Source organism: Seriola aureovittata, chromosome 12, assembly GCF_021018895.1.
Source record: "Seriola aureovittata isolate HTS-2021-v1 ecotype China chromosome 12, ASM2101889v1, whole genome shotgun sequence".
NCBI lineage: Eukaryota > Metazoa > Chordata > Actinopteri > Carangiformes > Carangidae > Seriola > Seriola aureovittata.
This window is the reverse complement of record NC_079375.1, coordinates 20,841,279-20,860,921: the sequence shown is the minus strand read 5'-3', so window position 1 is coordinate 20,860,921 and position 19,643 is coordinate 20,841,279. Positions and strand designations below refer to the sequence as shown.

Here is a 19,643-nt window from a genome sequence, read left to right as displayed (position 1 = left end):
TACAGCTTTTTGAATGGCTACAGCCCTACACACCGAGCTTAACCACAAGCACATGGGAACTTCTGCGACAGTGGGCTTACTGAGGGTAAAGCATGGCCGAATTGATTTCAAGTGGCTGCCAACGTCTTATCGGCCTCTTGCTAAGCACCCTGCTAAACGGCCCTGTCAGAATGCCATTGTAGCCTGACCCATGAAGAAGATTTAACTGCTCCGAAATCACGACTACATGTGCGTTTATTGTGATGTCCAACAACTGGAAGGAAGAGCAGGAGATTGGGTTGTAGAAATATGAGTGGTGCAATTTAAAGAAAGAGAAGGAAATGAGCAGTAACACTCATGAAGACGGCGGAGGGAGGGGATGGGAGAATCTATGACAGAAATTGTAAATCCGCATTTAATGCCGCGGTCTCAAATGGTATCCGCAGAACATCAAAGAAACCCCCCTACTCCCCTCTCACAAAAATCTAAGAAAGCAAAGCACTCCGAGGATTATTCTCATCCAATCGCATACGCTCACACTGACGGGATCCTCCACTCCTCGCTAACTCCCCCCTCCCACACCGAGAGAGAGAAGTAGGCATGGTGAGAGAAAAAGAGGAGAGAGCTATTGGAGGGAGGAGGTAGAGGAGGGTGAGAGCAGTGGGAGTAAAAATATAGCTTAATGTGTGAGTCAATCAATAACAAAGTGTGGAGAAAAAGGGAATTAAAGTAGAAAACCAGGTAATGGAAAGATGGAAAGAGAAAGTGAAGGTTAGAGTATTTGCCCTTTAAAAGGACAGGTGAGCATTCAAGGCCGATGAGAACTGGCACTTGCAAAGCTTTATCCACCCTACACACACACACACACACACACACACACACACACACACATCATTTTATACTCGATCACATGAAAGATACTGCAAGTGTTTCAATAGGTTACTTAAAAAGACTATATTAGTACAGATTAAAGGAGCTATCTGTAAGTTTTGCTAAAGCTACATAACTAGCATTAGCATTAACAGCTGTTTACTTACCAGTCTTGGCAAGAGCCTCAGTCATTGTTGTGTTTACAAGTGAAGTGGTTACAGTATGCCCTCTGAGCAGCGCTACTTCTTCAGGACAGACTGGACGCTACAGTGACTCGGTATCAGAAAGTGATGAGATAGTCTGACCGGGCCAGGGCTAGCTGGTTAGCATGCTAACTTCAGTTACAGAAAAGAAGTGATAAAAATAGAACCACTGGAGACAGCTCTTGGTGAGTAAATGAATGAAGGAATGTAAATTAGTGGGTAAACAGCTGTTAATGCTAACGTTGGCTATGTAACAATAGGCAAAAGTGGCTACTGATTTATGGGTTAGAGTTAGATGCCCAAAAGCCCAACATATAAACATGTAAACCTACATAACCAAGATTTTCTCAGTGTATTCATACGCGATTTCATATAAAACCAATGGACTTCAAATCTGCACAAGTAGACAGAAATTTCGCTGGGAAAAATGTTTTTAAAAAAAAAAAAACATTTCCCCTGCTTTATGAATCTAAAACATAAAGAGACAAGAAGGGAAATGAGAGAAGGAATTAACAGAACGAGGTAGAGTTCAGCAGATGAAGTATTTATAGTGTTAGAGAGACATCTGCCAAGAGACTGGAATCATTTCTTTCGGCTTCAGAAGGAGTCAGTCGGGAGAGTGAACAAGCTAACAGTAAATATAAAGCAGACACCTGTATACCAAAATAAAAACATACATACAGCAGCATACTGAGAATATTCAGTCCATAACAGACCACGGATAAAAAGAGAGTGCCTGGGAAAAGAGGATTGCAGCCCTGCATTTACAGATAATCTTTGGGACGAGGCATGGCAAGAGAAACCTAGGAATTCTGTTAACAAAATGAAGGAAAAAAAGAGCATCAGGCACGCTTATCTCTGAAAGGCTCCTGCTACCCAACCGGGTCAGATGAATAAAGAGGTTTTAACCTAATTTCTCACATCCACCACCGCTCTGACCGTGTCTGACCACAGCAAGAGACAGTGTGTGTAAAAGTAAATAGAATTAATCCAGTTTTTCGACTTGAAAAACACAGCTGGAGCCAAACGATAAATGCTTGTGGCTGAGGCTGCACATCAAAAGATCCCGTCTTCAAACACAGTTTTAGTCAGTTCTTTTTTCCATTAAAAACACTTCAAATGTTCACTACAAAACAGCCAGAACATTTAACTGGAATATTCTTTGTTTCAGTCTAACAACTACATTTTATATGAGAACACAAGCCGGATCATAAGGACAGCAGTTTCAGTGGCTCTGTAGCGGCACAAGCCGAGACAAAGGCAAATAAACTGGCATGGTGGAAAGCAGTGTTAGCCCTTGAAGTAGTTTACTGACATTGTGAGTAATGACTCATCACATGGAAACTGATGGTGATGGTAGATCAAAAATCATTGTAGGTTTCTTCAAAGATTACACTGCCCCCTGCTGCACAACGCAACAAAACACTTACATAAGGGAGGTTACTATAGTTTACCTTTCTGCTACCTGCAAACCTGGGTGAAACTCCTGTTTTTTTGTTTGGTATTTTTACCCAAAATTACTCTCATGAATATTTAAATGTCTACCTGCATGTGTGTGTGTGTGTGTGTGTTCATTTCAATTTTGTACAGCTGCGACTGTGACACATTTTAACCTTTTTAAAGGTTGAGAGAAATGAACCTTTTGCCCAAAAATCAGTGCAAAAAATCACTCAGCCAATCAGAGGAAAGTACGTGAATGTCAGTGCCACTTAAAAGACGTTACACCATATTCTTTAACCCATCAGATTCTGTTATCTAATAATGAATTTTAGCCGTATAGCTGTGTGTCCAATTTTTATGCAACATCACACTGATTGTAATAAACTACCGTCCTCGTGTTTCTGTAAATTAAACCCACTGCAGCTGGTTCTCAACTACAGACAATACAAGTAGAAAATATTACACAACATCATCTGAATAACACTAGTCAGCAACATTCATAAGCTGTTACCATTACCTTTCAATAAAACCGGGGCGGGGAATGTTATTCTCCTCCACCCTGCTCAGGGCTCAGGGTCAGTTACAGAACAACACTCCTGAGGCCGGCCTGGGGAGGAGGGGCTCATTGACCCACTCAAGGTACTTCAGTGAAGTGGATGCTCGCAGCTCTCAGAGGGTCTGCGCTCAAATCCACCCGGATCCTTAATTTTAATTTTCCCTTGATAGCACTTGCAGCATCACTTGTAATATGAATGAAACTGTTGAAAAGTAAGTCTACAATTCACTCAATCCAACCAATCATATTTCAGATGAATGAAAAATGCAGCAGCTTGAGGGGGAAACATGGCATTTCAAACCTGAGGCACGTCAAAGGCTCAGGGTTGGAGCAGAATTGTTCCATCCTTGACTAACATCCCAAACTGCTGGATAAAATCTTTAATTACACGACCAAATAATGGAAGATTGAACTCATCAATGAAATCTTCAAAACCGCTGTATCTTGTGCTCTTTCAAGGTTGAGTGGCGTCTGCATCTAAGTATATTCAGGCACTAGTTTCTGTGTACGCCATCAATAAAAAAAAACAAAAAAAAAAAACACATTTTCCTTGAAGTCTGTCCATGTTATGAGTAAGTAGCTTTTTCTTTTCTTTCTGCTTCACTGAATCAATAACCAACAGAGCCATTACAAACATAGACTATGGCCATGAGCATGTCTGTTGAATAGCTGTATATGTCCACTTTCAATATAGAAATCTGCTAATACTTTTGTAGAGTACGTATTCTTCCAAGTACTTCCTCTGTGCTGCACCCCCAATAGTTTTCTGAAACAATTTCTTTGCTTTTACTCTGAAAGTGAAACAGAAAAAAAGTAAAAGCCCTCTGCTTGTCCTTGAAAGTCTGAGGCGACTTCCTGGTAGAAGGTTTTCTTAGATTTACTATGAAATAAAAGATAGAAAAGTGAGACAGATGTTTTATAGGCAGAAATTTCATGACAAAAGAAATGTTGAATGTGTGTTCAAATGTGCATAGATTATAGAAAATAAACATCTGTTCAGTCCTTTTTGTTGAATTTTAGTTAATTGTGACAGTCATTTCCAAACAAAAGAGAAAAGCTTTAATTGTAAGCTGGGAACACATTTCTTTGACTTGAAGTGTAACAAATATAAAAGATATGACAAGACCAGAACAGAGAACATGAACAGAAAACTAAACAGTGAGAGTGGAGTCTCATTTTAGAGCTCAAAGCTGCCTGTGGCTACAGAAACTAACATCCATCCTCTTTCGGAAAGAGTTTCGCAGTGAATGAGAAGAAGTAGAGCCTTTCTAAATTAGTCACTTTTTTTCTGTCAGACAGGACCTGAGAGGGCAACATTTACCCTAAATGTCCCAGAGCTTTTCTCTGTTTTGCTTTTCATGATGTCCTCTATAGTCGAGATGGGCAACGCTTCGCTCTTGTCCCTCTTTGGGGCTTGAAGCAAGTCCACCATCCCACAGCTGGGCTTGGGACGCTGGCGTCTCAATGCCCGTTTCTCCGCCCGGGTCTTGGGTGGAGGGAGGCTGTCACAGATTCGAGAGCAGGCTGTGGTGATGCCACAGAACGAGGGGTCATCTGAATGTGAGGATCCCTCTGAGCTGCCCTCTGATGGTGAGTCTCTAAAGGTAGGTTGAAGTAACCTTTTTGTAAGGGGTGTAGGGTTTGTGGTGACAGGCACACCGTTACATATAACAGCTCCATTACTCAGTCCCGGAGCAGCATGAAAGGAGGGTTTCAGAGTCTCCACTTTCTCTATGGATTTCATCTTACGACGTCTCCTCTGCGTGGGGAGAGGTTAGGGAGAAAGTGTGAACTGTTAATCGTTTACAACCAGTATTTCAGATATATGTTTTACACCAATATTCTGCACTGCAATATATTTGTCTTTACACACCTTTCTGTTAGCTGGACAAAGACTGTGTGTCTCCTCTGGGTGCAGCATTTCTGGGCCTGTGAGCCAAAGAATGAGATTAATTTCTACCAAGAGAAGGAATAGTTCAATTCTGGACTGGTAAGCTATTATTCAAGATATATGAAAACAATTACTATTATTAGAGTGATGACACAAGAAGTACAACTGTACCTTCAGTGGTGGCTAACTGGAATGACTCAGAGTGTATCAGTGGATAGGATGCACTCCGCTTCAAGCCCGTCTCATCACAGGAAGAGAACTGCCTGTTAAGGAAACAGTAATGGTTGAGGGAAAGGACTGCATGTAGCACCTTTATTAGGACATGAGTCACGGCTGCGGGATCACTTAAGATTCCAGCTGCGACGTCCTTGATGAATTATACTATCAATAAACTGGCTTAATGAATGGAAGCCTTTCAAGGCACTGTAACCTCTCGCCATTTGCTGTAATAGCCCATTTGGAGATGCCACTTTGCTCACATCTGTTGTCTTCGCCATGGAGTTTTCAAAAAACCCACCTCTCCCTCTCTCTCAGACTTTTATATACATATTTTTTGTGTACTGTTCAATTGTGACCCTACCTTTCAGGACAGCAGTAACTGTAGCTCTTGGGTATGGGTGACTCTGGTTCTGTGGCGGGAGGAATAGTGGAGATGCGGCAGCGGTTGGCACACAGCAACAGGCCAAGACACAGACACAAGGCCAGAGACAGCAGCAGGTAATTCTGCCTGTCTGACACCTAGAAGACAGACCATCGATTATACCATTAGCAAAACAATGGTAGTATCTGGTGTGACAAAATAAGACAGAAAGATACAGAAAATGGCATGGTCACATTCAAATATGTAATTCAGAAGTTGAATCAGAGCCTTAAAGATGTTTCATAAACTATGCGTCATGACCTGGGAGGCAAAAGTACTGGTGCATCCTAATGACTTGGTCCCATAAAAATGGACTAAATTAACTAGTTTAATCGTCAGCTGGAAAACTTCTGATCACAGATGAAGGCTTTGTGCCTGAGGCGTTGTATCTACCTCACTCTGCAGCTGGCTGACTCTGACAGACAGGTTGAGAACCAGCTGAGTCACATTCTCCAGCTGACCCTGCAGCAACTGAATGGACTCAGTCTGACGCAGGTCCTATGGGAGAAAAGAACATCATATTAAGCAACCACACACACACACACACACACCACACACACACACACACACACAACACACACACACACACACACACACACACACCACACACACACACACACACCACACACACACACACACACACACACACACACACACACACACCCATTCAGATGTGCATTATGGAAATAGTGTGGGGAGATATTATAGATACATATTTTAAGGTATAATATGTAAAGCTCAATTTGACAGTTGGTTGTTTGTTGGCAGCAGAAACAAGCTGTAAACCCCATATTGAAATATCTTATATAGTTGATATGGTGAACATGTTGGCGAACAGTTGCTTATTTCACTAGCAGACATGGATCAGCCTGGCAGTTGTGCATCTAGACACCTGCTGATTTTAAGTCTAATATTAACTCTCTTTTTCACTCAATGTTTGTCTCTACAAGCTCCTGCGGGAACTATCTGGCTTTTTAGCTGCTCAATGCTCCACTATGTTCACCAGCTATTCACTAACTTTGTCTGTCTGCCAATTGGTTTTGGTGTTGCTGTTAGCATATGGTGCTAAAAACAGGTGCTTGCTGCTGCTGCTGGAAAAGGATGATAAAAGAACAGTGAGAATGAACTAAAACAGCAGAGCTGCGGGCCGTAAACCAAAACGATTAGCTAAAAGAAGATAAAATGCGCTGCAGTCAGGTGACAATTATCCGTAGGTTTGTCACTATGAGTAACCCTTTTTTAACATTATTGATTTGAACCATTGCTAATACAAAAATACTGATCTGTAGCTTTACTCCCAAAGCAGAAAGTTTTTGGAAAAATACACCTGACACGTGGAGGCAACAGCTGCAGTCACATCTGCATTCAGCCAAGCAAGAATTTCATTTTAAGGGACAACATTGTCAAAACAATAAGTATCTCTACACAGCAACTGTCTGGACTGACATTTGTGCCTTTGCAATTGCTCACCTGCTCCTCTGCTATTCTTGAGGTGTTCTGGAGTTTAATAATGGTTTTGTTGAAAGCTTTCTGCATCTCCTCCATCTGCTTTCGATACCTTGATTCAAAATATGGAAGAAGAAACATTAATATCACCCGCAACTCAGGTCACACGTGAAGAACAGCAATCTCTTTCTGTAGCACTGGTGTGCGGCGGCGTCCCTCACCTCTGACTGAGCTGCTCCAGGTAGCGTCCGCTGAGTGACATGTTCATCTCCAGGGCCTTGATGCGGTTGTTGAGTCTCATGAACACAGACTCCTTCTGGCTGGAGCCGTGCACCAGGTTGCCATTCTGCTCTGTGCCATTGGGGGTCTCTGCATAGATGTCTGAGAGGGATGGTGAGGGAAGAGAGGAGGAAGGTGCCGGAGAAGAGGGGCGAGGCAGCTGACCGTTGCCACCTGATGATGTAGAGATGTCTTCTGGGAGATCCTCCGGGACTGGGGAGCCACCAGAGGGCTCAAGTTCTGTGACAGGGTCTGGAGCCGGGTGGAACAACTCAGTGGGAGCAGTGTTACTTTCAGGTACAGTTGGTGGGTCAGGGTGATGGTCTAAATGAAGGGAGGTGGTAGGAAGGAGAACCTGAGACTGATCTGTTTTATCCGGGATTTGGACAGGGGTACTTATTTCTAGTTGAGAAACATCAAAATTAGGCTTCTCTTCAGTTGATTCCACTGAGACATCGTCCAGTGTGTCACTGACACTGGGTTTCACATAGATGGAGCTACTGAGAGACGCTGCAGGCTCAGTATGCTTCTCTACAGCCGGCACATCCAGGCTCTCTTCTGGCCTTAGCTCTTTCACCGTTTCCTCAGAAGACTGCTGTGGTGTCTCCACAATAGGAGTAGGCTTGGCAGCAGATGAATCGGTGGCACTGGGTTTGGGGAGGCTCGAGGTTTGACTAGGCTCCAGCACAGGAGGCTGGGACATAGACTCTTTATGAGATTCTATTGTGTTCCCTGGAGGCTGTGGTGCTTCTGATGGGCTGGCTCCAGTCTCTGGCTCCTGCTCAGAAGCTTGTTCTTTTTCACAGAGCTGATGTATCTCACTGTGGTGCAGCTGAGGTTCAGGGCAGGCGGAGGGGGACAGGGGTAGATGCCAAGTGGGTGTCTGGATAGGAGGAATCATTTGCTTACTGTCTTTCGTTTGGCATTTCCTCTTTTTGGACAGCAGGGCTGAACACTGCTGATGGAGATATTCCTGGAAGGAAGCTGTGCAAGAGCAAGAAGAAGAAAATGAAGGAAGTAGTGCACAGTCATTTCGCTCATGAAGATCCCTTTTCTCTTTCTCATCATCCACCATCTCCTCCTTATCCAAAAGGGTGATTGAAGAGCTGATATGTTCTTCCTCATCTTTGTCTAAAGGAATAACAACTTTTTCCTCCACTGGGGGGAGCTCTTGTTTTCTCGACTCAGTATCAGGTGTCTCTGACACAGGGGTCTCTGCAGAAGGGGCTGCAGTTGTAGGGATATCAGGATCTGGTGAGATTTCTACCTCTTCAGAACCGGAACTAGAGAGGAAGAAGAACAACATCGTACATATAAAACAGAGCAAAGGTGGGACACAATACTACACCCACAAACTTCAAAAAACACCAAATATGTAGCACTTCATGCTTAACTACAGTATAGAGTATCTGTAAAGCAACCTTGTCAGCTATGTCACAGAGGTTAATGGAGAAGAAAATCAATAACCACCCTTCAAACACATTCACTTGTACATCTACAGTGTAAGGAAAAAAAGGAAGTCTAATTACACCTAATGAAACACATTTCAAACAATTTCACACACAGTGTAGAACAAATGTTGAGTAATTACAAAGTCTGTCAATTTAAAACAATTTTATTTGTTTTTTTTTTGCCAAAGAATGAAGCCAATTAATTTGAAAAACAATAATTAAACTATAATGAAAACGTCCAAGGTCCAATAACTAACTGCAACTGAAGTCAGTACACCCTTCAGTCTTTTATTTTTTAATATTTTGTATGTCTGCCATTATTTTTGATGACAGATTGAATCCCCCTGGTCATGGATGATACCAGTCTTACACAAATCTGTGGAGAGATGTTCTGTGATTCTTCACAGATGAATCTTTTCAGCTGCTCTTTGCTGGAGTGGTTTTCAAGGGGGCTCAACCTTCTGCTATGAAATACTCCAAAGGTGTTCTATTGGATTCAAGTCAGAGGACATACGTGGCCAGTTTTCACCAGACAACATCTGATCCAAACAATTTTATTTTAGTTTCATCTGATCAAAGAATGTGCTGCCAACATTCAGTTTAATCTTGCGGTTTTGTGCTGTTTTGTGAGTAATGGTTTTCTTCTTGGAGGCCATCCAAAGAAGTTGACCTACTGCAATGTCCTTCACACTTTCTGATCAGTCACTGAAACACCAGTTTCTACAGATAATTCTTGGTCCAAGTCAGAAACACACCTGTTTTACAATTGAATGCCGCATACATAGCGAACTGTGCACAGCCTCTGCACCTTCTGTTATTGGTAGTATGGCTCTTCCAATGCCTCTGCTGCATTTGTGTTTCAGCTTATATTCATGACGTGATCACAGGTAAACTGACTTTTGTTGCACTGAGGTTTTTGATTAGTTATTTGTTGAAAATAACTATAAGTGATGTTGACAGTTACTCACACTGAAGAAAGATCTGTAGTGGCAGTTTGGGTGGTGGTTTCAAGCTGCGCTGACGGCTCAGTCATGTTCACTTCATGGGATGAAATATTGCCTACAAATTGTAAGAAATAAAAGATTAAGATTAACTGTACAAATTATTATTAATCACAAACTTCATCATACTGTAAAGAAATGAAAAGGCAAAAAGTTTTTTACTTTTAGGGAAATAAAATAGTGACTACATGTCATTCATGAAATGCTTGAGCTGCCAGTGAGTAGAAACGTCCAGCTGACTGTGTTGGTCATACCTTCACCTTCCGGGCCTCCACCAAGAACATTGACAGCAATGTTACTGACCATGTTCAAAATGACATCTGAAGAGAAAAATGTAAACACCAGAGTAACAAGTTAATACAGTAATCCAGGTCATCTGTATGCAGTAGAAATCCCTTTTAGCCAGACTTACCCTTGGCTGATCCAATCAGATTCTTGGATAACTTGACTTCACCGGCTGCATATCCAGGAGGATAATCTGAGGGAAGCAGAGTCCAAAACAAATCAGTCTCACAGCAACAGGACACTAATAAATAAGCAAGTAAACAGAAGCAAGTAAACAGAACATGAAAAATGTTGCCTGGATACACAAATTAACAGACTGTAGTGCATCTTGCATATTGTAATACTTCTTTCTAACTGTATTAAATTATATGACGTTTTCAGTTCTTACCCACGTCATCATCCTGATCATCCGGTCTTTCTGAGGGATCAGCTATCTCCTCGTACTCTTCCACCATGCTTGTGCCAAACACCCTGGCATAAAAAAGTACATCAAAATCATTCTATAACCATGCTCATATAATATAGCAGCAACATCTAATCTGTTTTTTGCAGCAATTTGTCATCCAATAAATCCCTTCATTTTTTCTCAGCATGAGGATTTCCCTTGATGGGGCTTCTCCAACACCAGAAATAACAGGCAACATATAGTTTGCTATTTAAATATTATAGTCAATATTTGTTATATGTGAGCTGGTTTTAACAAAATGTGTGACCTCTTTTGTGTGTACGCCTTCGCCAGATTTATATTTACATTTCGCAGAAGTGGATTGACAGCAGCAGCAGCTGCTAACATATGCATTACATCCACTTGTTCCCACCAAAGGCTTAATGGTCTGGTATGTGTGAGCTGAATCAACTTGATCACATGCCAAATATTATATAATGTCACTTGACACCATCTAGAGCTCATGCAGTATGTAACAAGCTATCATCAGTTGATAAAATGACAGGAGAATACATAATAAGCAGCAACGATATAACACACACACACACACTTTTTTTTTTTACCAGCTTTCAAAAAGCAAGTAAAAAGATTGTATGTTATGTGATGTTCTACGTACCTTATGAGACTGAGGGGACAGAAGTGTTCAGAGCCAAAGTGAGAGACCAGCTCTACCTAAAAAATGCATGAAATGTGTGCTGTATTATTACATACATCAACACTTGCAGCAGCGGTTGTGTTATGAACAAACAGCAAAGCCGTGATTTTGTTTTGTTGTAAAAAATTAGGACAATGGGTTAAGAGGATACGTGATGGGCTGATTGGCAGTGAGTTACTGTGTGAGGAAATCTGAGAGAAATGTGACAGAATATGCTTGATTATCTGAATTACATCAGCTGGGTATCAGTTTGTGGGTTATCAAAGGTTCATTATGTGCAATTTGAATGTCTTCAAAAAGCACATCTTGAAGTTAAAATGGGTTAGCAGGTAGCATAGCAAGTTAGATCCAATTCTGTTTAAAGATGATCACACCATAAAAGAAAAACAAAGTACATTCCCCTCCATGTTTACTACTGAATTCACTCAGCCACAGACCACTGCAAGAAATGTAGGCTAACCTTTATGTACTTGGTGAACATCTGAGGCAAGAGAAACAGAAAGAGGAGAGAAGAAATTAAGGAGATTTTTACATGCATTCAGAACAGGAACAAATTGTGTGTGTTGGTTTTATTTGAGCCACTTCAGATGTAAAGCGATGCCATTGTCTCTGACATTTGGTCATCTAAATCTAGAACGTAAAACACTTTGCAGACTGGAATAGTCACCTTTTACATTTCAAGCCTTCTGCTGGCGTTTTGAACGAGACATAACTGACTATTACATGCAGATGTTAAGGCCTTCTACAATACAGCCTCATAACGGTCGTTCTAACAACCAGAGAATAATTTTATTGCCATATAGGAGCCAAAATTTCCATTCAAAGAGATTGAGAGGGAAAGTGAAGAAATAGCCTTGAATAAGGTGTAACATGTCAACTGCATTAAGAGATGACAGTGAATCCTTCACACTACATTAACATAGAATAAAGACGGGCACAGAGATTGTGTGACTAAGAAAAAATATTATGCTCACCTTCACATATTTAGCATAAAGATGCTCATCTAATGGGAAGCTCTGGACTGTGCGTTCATCCCTGGCGTGAAAGGTTCCCAGCTTTAACCACTTATTTGTTGGGTATCTGGAGGAGCAAGTTTATATGAGTCAGTTCAGTGATTTCATGATTACAGCCTGGTGTCATTAGAAATTATGACACACAAATTCCTTCTGTGGTTTTGATCATTTAAACTTGGTACCAGCCTTAATTGCATTAATATTTCAAAATCAAAAGATAATTAACATTAGCAAGCTGGAAACTGTCTGAAACTGAGCTATGCTTGATATCCAGATTCACCGAAGATAAAACAGAAATGTTTCCATACTGTATCACATTTAATAGCTTGCAGTGCATACCTATCACTAATGGACACCAGAAAGTCTTTGGGAGTCGAGGAAAAGAGTTCAAAGTTAGCAATGTCCAGCTGCTTCACCTGGATGGGCTCACAGAGCTCAATGATGAACCTGAGCGACAGAGAACAAGAAGCAAAATATAGTAAATGGACTTCAGATGGAGGTGGAAAGAAATTGTCTCAGGTTACATTTGAGGATAGAAAGCAGGAGATGCACACATACTACATACCAGATTTTATTACTGCAGGGGTTTAGCATGTACAAGTCCATGTTCTCCTTCAATATGGCTGAAGTGCTCTGTATGAAACAAATTGACAAATCATTATCACTGTGTATTTGTTGTTGAGTCAACATGCAACAGAGCAAATAAACTCTTAGAAGGATGTAGTTATTATATACACATTACCTTAGCCTCTGGGTTAGCGCCAAGGATCTTGGCTCCACATTCCACTGAGGCGTAGTTATTGAAGTTCTTCTGGACCTTCTTCACTGGATGAGAACCCCCATTATTAGAGGTATGAGTAGACAGAGCTATGGAGAAAAGAAAGAAATGTAGTATAAGTTTACAATATAATTCAGTTCTTACATTCCTGTAGCTTGATATGAAACAGGAAGTGCTGTTTGGTTTGATGCGTATACACAATGTTTTTTGACACAACTTCATGAGCAGGATCTTACTCTTCTCTTTCTCCACTTCCATCATCTTCCGCTTCCACTCATCAAAAGTGGGGATGTCCTCGGGGTCTTTGCTGCTCACGCTGGAATCTGTGTCTGTGGTAACAGGGGAGCTCAGATCCTGTCAAAGATAATGAGAAAATGAGAGCTGGGTCACTTCCTCTGGTAGGGAGAAAAAGAAAAAATAGTTCACACTGTATCCGAGTTCCTTACCTGCTCTTTCAGAGATTGTGATGTGTTGGCCTCCAGGTGCTGTGTGCTGTGAGCGGCTGGAGAGGTCAGAGGAGGGTCAGTGTGGGTTTTAGTACCTGCAGTGTGAGCATTGGAAATGTTCTCCAGAACCACTGGAGGACTGCTGTGGAAACACAAACACATTATTGTCTTGTTACAGAGAGTGAGAGTTACATTTGCCTTTTAAACAGAACTTCAGTCACATTCTGAGGTGATCAGGCCAACTTGAAAACAATGCAAGAGAAATGCTTTTTTGATACTTTTCTAGGCCACAAGATTAACAGTACTCACCTATCACTGTCAAATGGGTTATTTTCTTCTTCACAGTCAGCAGGAGGAAGGTCAGATTCAAGGATCTCAGGTGCAGCTACATCAGATGCATCATCTAAAACACTAAATTAAAAAATAAAAAGTGTTAAACTCAATCATATACAGAAAAATAAGCATTTTTACAGACATCTGACAGATTAAAGAGAGAGGGAGAGAAAGTGAGAAAAAAAAAAGTTCTGATGTAATCATTACTTACCTATTTGGGATATTGTCTTGAAGATTGAGGATGCTAGGACTGTCTTTAAGCTCAGCAGCAAAATCAGAGACGGGGTTAGAGGATGGGAGCAGGGCAGCTGAATCCTGGTCTTGAATGCCAGTAGTTTCATGATGTTGATTTTCGGAGCTAGGCTCAATTTCAGGCTCAGACTGTGAAATGTCCCGGTCTGCCTCAATTTCTGCCTCTACAGTGGACTCCTCCACTTCAAAGGCCTGATGGAAAAACAGAAAGATAGTTGAGTTGTCGAGGGAAACGTTAAAATAGTTAGCCCCATTAGCCAGAGCTGGATTGATCAACCAAACACTTAAAGCTTCAAATGTTCCAGGAACGATCAATAAAAAGAACTGGATGGAATGAAGTATCTGATTTGTTATCCAGGTCTGAAACTGCAATACTGCTCAGGAAGCAACCAAAGGCTAAAATCAGGTCGTGCGTTTGAAATTATTACATCCATTAAGCAAGTGCCCTTGCACAGAATCCATTTGCAGTATTAAGTTGGGATTTGAATGTCCCAAACCTATGTTTTAATTTATATCATGCTGCAACTGTACCTCTGAATATTCTTCTTTTTTATTCACGCCCTGTGTTGTCTGCTCCTCCTTTTGCTGATTATCCTCTAGCAACAGCTCGTTTTCAGACAAGGGCTTGGCAGGTAAATCCCAGCTCTCTTCAACCTGGAGAATAACACACACACACACACACACACACACACATAAAAACACCCATAGATCTGAAAAAGCTACATACAAATTTTCTGCTGCCCCACATATTCTTACTGTTGTGCAACTGCTGTGAATCTGATATATGTGGCAAGGCAGTGGTTTTCCTGTGTTAAATAAACTTTAAAATATATGATGAAGTGTATGGTCACATGAGTGATCTCAAACAGCAACCTGTTAAACCTCTGGGCAATGAGGCAGGTTGTAGTATAGTATTATACAACCGATGCTACCTTGTGATGAGGAGTCTTTTCCCCTGACTCTTCCTCCGAACTGACGTCCTGTGAGGACACGGGCCTCTGGGCCTCTGGGTGCGACTCCGTGCAACCAACATAGCAACTAGGGAACCTATGTGATGAAGGGAAGAGTAGTCGGTGTCATAACAACATTGAGTACATTTTTTTGTACATGGGTCGCCTTGTAACACATTTATAAAAATGTCCTGGCATCTGGGAAAGAAGCTCAGATTATAAGCATACGGTACTTATCAACTCTTGAAACCTTTTATTCGACTGAAGTGAGTCAGACACAGGGGAAGGTGCATCACAGCGTCACAATGTGACACACTGAAAAAGTCCAGGTGGCTTGTACCCCAGCATAATCAATTCATCTTATCTGCTTGTAAACACACACCTCAAACAAGTTGAACATTACTCAACCTGACTGTAGAGCCTTCAAAAATGTGAAATCTGTAATTATTTTTTAATGTTACTTAAATTTCAGTATGTTATATTTTTGTTTTTGTTGTGTGACACTGTGCCAGAAAAGGAGGTCTGGGTCACAGTGACCATCTCCACCCCTGGCAGGAAGACAACAACAATTAGCAGCAATAATGTCATGTTCCTTTGGGGGAAAAGGTGCTGCTCCAGTCTCAAAGGCCACACTGCAACAGTGACCGCAACTTGTCAACAATCCAGGCTATTATCTGGATCTTATTCAGGATTTCAGGTCAAGTTCTTTACTTGGCTCGCTCAACTGCTTTGTTGATCTGACTTGAGAGGCCAGACTAGTCACAAACACTTTAGTGAACAACAGCTCATTTGTTTTCTAATTGAAAGCCAGCAGCCGCAATGCAATTCCCAAAGGAGCAAGGGTGGTCTTAAGGCATGGTTTGCTAAATAATTAACTCAGTGGTTAATGACAAAGAGTTAAAGCAGTCAACTTTACATTTAAAGTGGTAGGAAATGCTAGAACTTAGCATAGATACATGATATGTTTGTAAAACAAGTACAGGATGTTTTTAGGTGTATCCTTCATGATGAAATGGTTGCTCTGTGTGATGGGGAGCCTAACATGCTCTACATGGATTCAAGGAAGTAGCTGATAAAATAAACTTAAAGAAATAGCAAGAATAGGATATAGTGTGTATGGGAAAGCAGGCTGTATGCAATATCTTACAGAGCAGGTGGGATACGAAGGAGTGACCTGTCCATTAATCACTATACACGTGTCCCACAAGTGCAAAGCTCACGTTTAGATGTCAACTCATCAAGGTTGTCCTTGGAACACACCCGTCTGATAGGTGAGTCTTTCACCTTCCGTCACATGAATGTGACAAATGACGTATCATTGATTACTCCACTATTGAACCTGAACAATAATTAGATAAGATCAGTAGGTGACGATATGACTCCACCCACATGGTGATTGTGATTTCATACACCATAAAGGATTCAGATTACAGGCAGAACAAATAACTGTCACTGGGACATACTGTATCAGGATGCAGCCTCTTGAAACACACTGATATTGAGGCACCATTATATCGCATGTTGTGGAAATGCTTGTACTAAATTATATTTAATTGTGGGGGAAAAAAACTGCTATGTATAATGAGTTACCCTTTGATTCCCAGGCCTCATTAGTATTTTGTTAATAGAGATGGTCGATATGGATAAAAAACCATCTATCACAGGTTATGTATTCAATTCTATATCACAATATCAACAATGAATTGAAAATGTGTTGATGGTTAAAATGGATGAGACAGCAATGTCTGTTATTTGCTAACCCAGCAAAATAAATATATGACAAATCAAGGAACTTCATCACATAGATGTTGAAATCTTGGAAATGTAAAAAGGCATAAAAACCACAAAAAGCCACAAAAACAGTCCAGCTGATGAGTCAGTCTGTTACAGGTCTAATACAAACAGACATAATAAAAAGATATATACCAGTATGACAACTATGGCAAAATCTCTGATGGTGGACAAAATTATATTGTCTTACATTAAATATCAGCCAACCCTATTTGAGAGCAAAAAAATTCCAATCTTTGTGAGGGTTTATCTTCAATAACAAGAAAGGCACAGGTGCAATCAATACAATTAATGACATCAAAGTCCCTCCAGACAGTGTCCCAGTGTCCCAGTGTCCCATTCCAATTAGCCAGCATGCACATTACCAGAACCATGAAGCTGTTGCACCTCAATGTTAAGCAATTGCTGTTTATGATTATAATGACACCAGAGCTTGTTTGAGAGCTGAGATAAAGTATGTTAACATCTGTTAACTGACAAACCTCTGCTGCCTCACGAGAAATGTATATTTAACTTAAATGTTCTGTGCCAACTGTATAGGTAACAGGCATTAAAAGGACAAAAATACTATCACTCAAAGCTTCACTGTAAAATGAGAGCTGGTGAAAGTAGGCCAGGTCAACATCACCAGCAAAGATCTTAATACCATATTACATCATGTCACCCTCCCTCCTTATCTGAAGTACAGTTGTCAGTGTGTGTTATGTTTTGCGACTATCCTCTAACATCATGACTGGAGCCCATAATAATCCTGCGTAATCTCTCTCTCTCTCTCTCTGCTGCTGTTACTGTGTCTGTCAGATTTACACAGACCTAACAACCTACAGCTTTCAAGAGGGCTGACGTGAAAGGCCTATAATCCTGTCAAGAGCTGATGGACCAAATCTGTGTAACGTCAGCTAACGTTAGCTCTGTGACAGTATGGGTCGTGGGAATCAACGGTCACTGATGTACAGTTGACCCAGTAGAAATATTACGGTTGTTTTAAGTCAGGTGTCCTTCATAAAGTAACTTAACACTTGTCAGCTACTGCTCAAAGGAGACTCATGCAAAAGTGACAAATTATATTTAAATTACTGATTAAACTCACCAGGCAGTAAGATGTCACGAGGTAGAGGGCAATATAACGTTAGCTACTATTTTAGGAACCACTAGTTTATTAGCTAACCTAGCAGTGTTAAACATAGCTAATGGCAACTTAAGCTAACTCCTAACACTGACACAAGTCAGAAGTCAGCCAGGTGCCACATCACAACATAATATTCACGCTAGCTAGTTAGCTAATGCGTCGTAACAGATTGTAACGTCAGTAAGGTAAGTCATACAGTTTGGTACTTTTCACAGTCTGTGTTTACTTGCGAAATAACAGCACTATGTTTAAATGGGACAAATTTAACCAACTTACCAGGAGACTACAGCTACACATAGCCACACTGACACAACTCGCCATAACAATGGTGTCATCTTCATCCCTCTCCTGCCGGGACAGACATCCTCGCCGTACTTATAAATAGCGTTGTATCCTTTCAGTCAGCGGTTTTCTCGGCTGTTTAACAGCAATTTCATCTGCTATTCCTCGTACACTTCGCTAGCGTTAGCCGCTTCAGTGGCGAAGTGTGATGCTAGCTGCTGTCATCCACACAACCTGCTACCGACTGTCACTGCGTGTCTGCTGTCCAATGAAAAGGCAGAGAGACTGTTGCGCAGTTCAAACTAAGTATGTTTTGGGAGCGCTCGTTTCAAACACCCGCGTGACACGAGTGGGCGGAGCTTCTCGCGGTGAGGTACTTGACACAGCGTCGGCTAATGAAGAGCAAGCTCACAAACGTCAACATACGTTTGCATTTAGTAGGACAATGAAACTAGGTAATACCCCTTAAACTGGCATCTTTCATTACACAACGTGAGGAACTGCAGAATAATTATACTTCATGCACGGGACCGTAAACGACCAAAGTTGTGCAAATCAATCCATCCATGTTACACTCATTTGTAAGGAAAAATTATAAACCTTTATTGCATACAGCCGTGATGTTGTTCTATGTTAATTTCGGCCGCTGGGTTCATTTTCCACTTTCCACACCAAACAGTAAATGCATTATTATGTTAATGCCACCAGAGGGAGCCCTCTACTCAACTCTGCAACATTTGCCAGCACTCCAACAAATGCTTGTTGTATTTGGAGTGGTGGCAATTGTAAATGAAAGGTTATAAATGAAGATAGAAAAAGTTGCCCTTCTGTCTTCTCTTCATCTCTTCCCTCCACTCCTCCACAGTCTTTCCACCAACAGTCTCACAGTGTGACACACCTGCAATGTGAGTGTGGTCAGTGTCAATCCTTTTTGGGGTGGCCACACTTGCAGTAGATGTATGATGTTGGCTGCCGGCGGGTTTTTACCTCCAGGCAGTGGCCCCTGCTCTGCCACAGCAGCTTCAGGCCGCCTTCCTCTTCCTGTAGGCTCTGGTCCTGAGTACACGTAGTCCAGGCAGAGGAGGTGGCTGAACAGAAGAGGGGAGTGGCGCTGGGGTGAGGGGAGGACCAACAGCACTGGATGAGGGGCCAGTCTCTGTGTACAGCTGCACACCTGGTGGGTCATGAATGCAGCTCAGGTGGCGACTCTGTGTACGCCATATGTCCTGGATGTGGACAGTGAGAAAGAGACATAGAAAGGTTTTCAAATGTTAATGTTAATATTTGTGTGTGAATTTAATACACACACAATAGAGGTTCTGCCTGAATTACACCTCATCCTAGAGAAACTCACTGGTGAGAAGCACCTGTTAGGAAAGAATACTATTTGTTTTGTTAAGAAATGACATATTACAATTTTAATTGGGGTGGAGGTGAGGTGGGTGTCTTGGGCAGCAACCAGAAGTGATTACGAATAACAGTATAAATGTGAAAAAGGCTGAAAATTGAACAAACCCTTTCTTCAATG

The 19,643-nt window shown here is 41.4% G+C and overlaps 1 protein-coding gene across 3 annotated transcripts; it reads right to left on the bottom strand.

The window, feature by feature from the left end:
- Positions 1-1,580: 1,580 nt before the first annotated feature.
- Positions 1,581-18,370, bottom strand: LOC130179241 (SUN domain-containing ossification factor-like). Of its 3 annotated transcripts, none has more exons than XM_056392089.1 (24): positions 18,110-18,370; positions 14,896-15,010; positions 14,495-14,617; positions 13,923-14,155; positions 13,688-13,789; positions 13,379-13,520; positions 13,169-13,286; positions 12,897-13,021; positions 12,720-12,787; positions 12,494-12,601; positions 12,116-12,221; positions 11,602-11,622; positions 11,103-11,158; positions 10,430-10,512; positions 10,169-10,234; positions 10,011-10,076; positions 9,724-9,814; positions 7,247-8,587; positions 7,050-7,137; positions 5,973-6,077; positions 5,520-5,677; positions 5,111-5,202; positions 4,922-4,977; positions 1,581-4,807 (listed from the first exon to the last, which is right to left on the bottom strand). In XM_056392089.1, the coding sequence occupies exons 1-24, from the start codon at positions 18,172-18,174 to the stop codon at positions 4,340-4,342; spliced, it is 3,996 nt and encodes a 1,331-aa protein (XP_056248064.1). In that variant the 5' UTR covers positions 18,175-18,370; the 3' UTR covers positions 1,581-4,339. The 3 variants fall into 3 exon arrangements, with proteins under 3 accessions (XP_056248064.1, XP_056248066.1, XP_056248067.1); XM_056392091.1 differs by having other exon boundaries at positions 13,379-13,517; XM_056392092.1 differs by lacking the exon at positions 11,602-11,622.
- Positions 18,371-19,643: the final 1,273 nt, after the last annotated feature.